This window comes from Corvus brachyrhynchos, unplaced genomic scaffold (assembly GCF_000691975.1).
Source record: "Corvus brachyrhynchos isolate BGI_N302 unplaced genomic scaffold, ASM69197v1 scaffold18, whole genome shotgun sequence".
NCBI lineage: Eukaryota > Metazoa > Chordata > Aves > Passeriformes > Corvidae > Corvus > Corvus brachyrhynchos.
This window is the reverse complement of record NW_008246064.1, coordinates 12,324-13,115: the sequence shown is the minus strand read 5'-3', so window position 1 is coordinate 13,115 and position 792 is coordinate 12,324. Positions and strand designations below refer to the sequence as shown.

The window sequence follows — 792 nt, the reverse complement described above, 5'->3', positions numbered from 1 at the left end:
TCCCTCGTGGCCAACTGCGGCCGCCTCTACGCCGTGGGCGGCTACGACGGCCAGGCCAACCTCAGCTCCCGGGAGATGTACGACCCCGAGACCAACCGCTGGACGTTCATGGCGCCCATGGTGTGCCACGAGGGCGGGGTGGGCGTGGGCTGCGTGCCGCTCCTCACCATCTGACGCGGGGGATTTTGGGGGCATCTCGTCGTCAGCGAGCGTGCCACGATTTCCAGGTGCTCGATCCAAACGCAAAGGAACTTGACAGAGTAATCCCCCACCTGTAACTTTTTGGGCTGAAGGTCCTGAAAGGTCAAATATGGTGAGTTTATGTGCGAGCAAAGACCCCTCGGCCTCCCCCGGAGCCGTGGCCGAGCAGATCCATCCATCCATCCATCCATCCCTCGTCGGTTTTCCTGCGGTTGCGCCTTTGGGAAGCACCGTTGTGGGCTGAGGGGAACTTGACAGAGTAATCCCCCACCTGTAACTTTTTGGGCTGAAGGTCCTGAAAGGTCAAATATGGTGAGTTTATGTGCGAGCAAAGACCCCTCGGCCTCCCCCGGAGCCGTGGCCGAGCAGATCCATCCATCCATCCATCCATCCCTCGTCGGTTTTCCTGCGGTTGCGCCTTTGGGAAGCACCGTTGTGGGCTGAGGGAGGGGGACAGGCTTCATTGTGACATAAAAACAGCCACTTCAAGGACTTGGAAAATCCATCGGCATCTTCTGGAGCAGCAAAACCACCTGAGCCCCTCCAGGGGCATCAGCAGCAATTTGGGGGGTCCTGGTCACACAGAGGGGG

At 59.6% G+C, this 792-nt stretch overlaps 1 protein-coding gene across 2 annotated transcripts in view; it reads left to right on the top strand.

Moving 5' to 3' along the window:
• Positions 1–443, top strand: part of KLHL18 (kelch like family member 18) — a 27,742-nt gene extending 27,299 nt beyond the window's left edge. For both annotated transcript variants that reach the window (XM_017746791.1, XM_017746790.1), the window contains exon 12: positions 17–443. In XM_017746791.1, coding sequence (XP_017602280.1) covers positions 17–174 — 158 coding nt within the window. In that variant the 3' untranslated portion in view covers positions 175–443. The remainder of the gene's footprint in view (positions 1–16) is intronic.
• Positions 444–792: the final 349 nt, after the last annotated feature.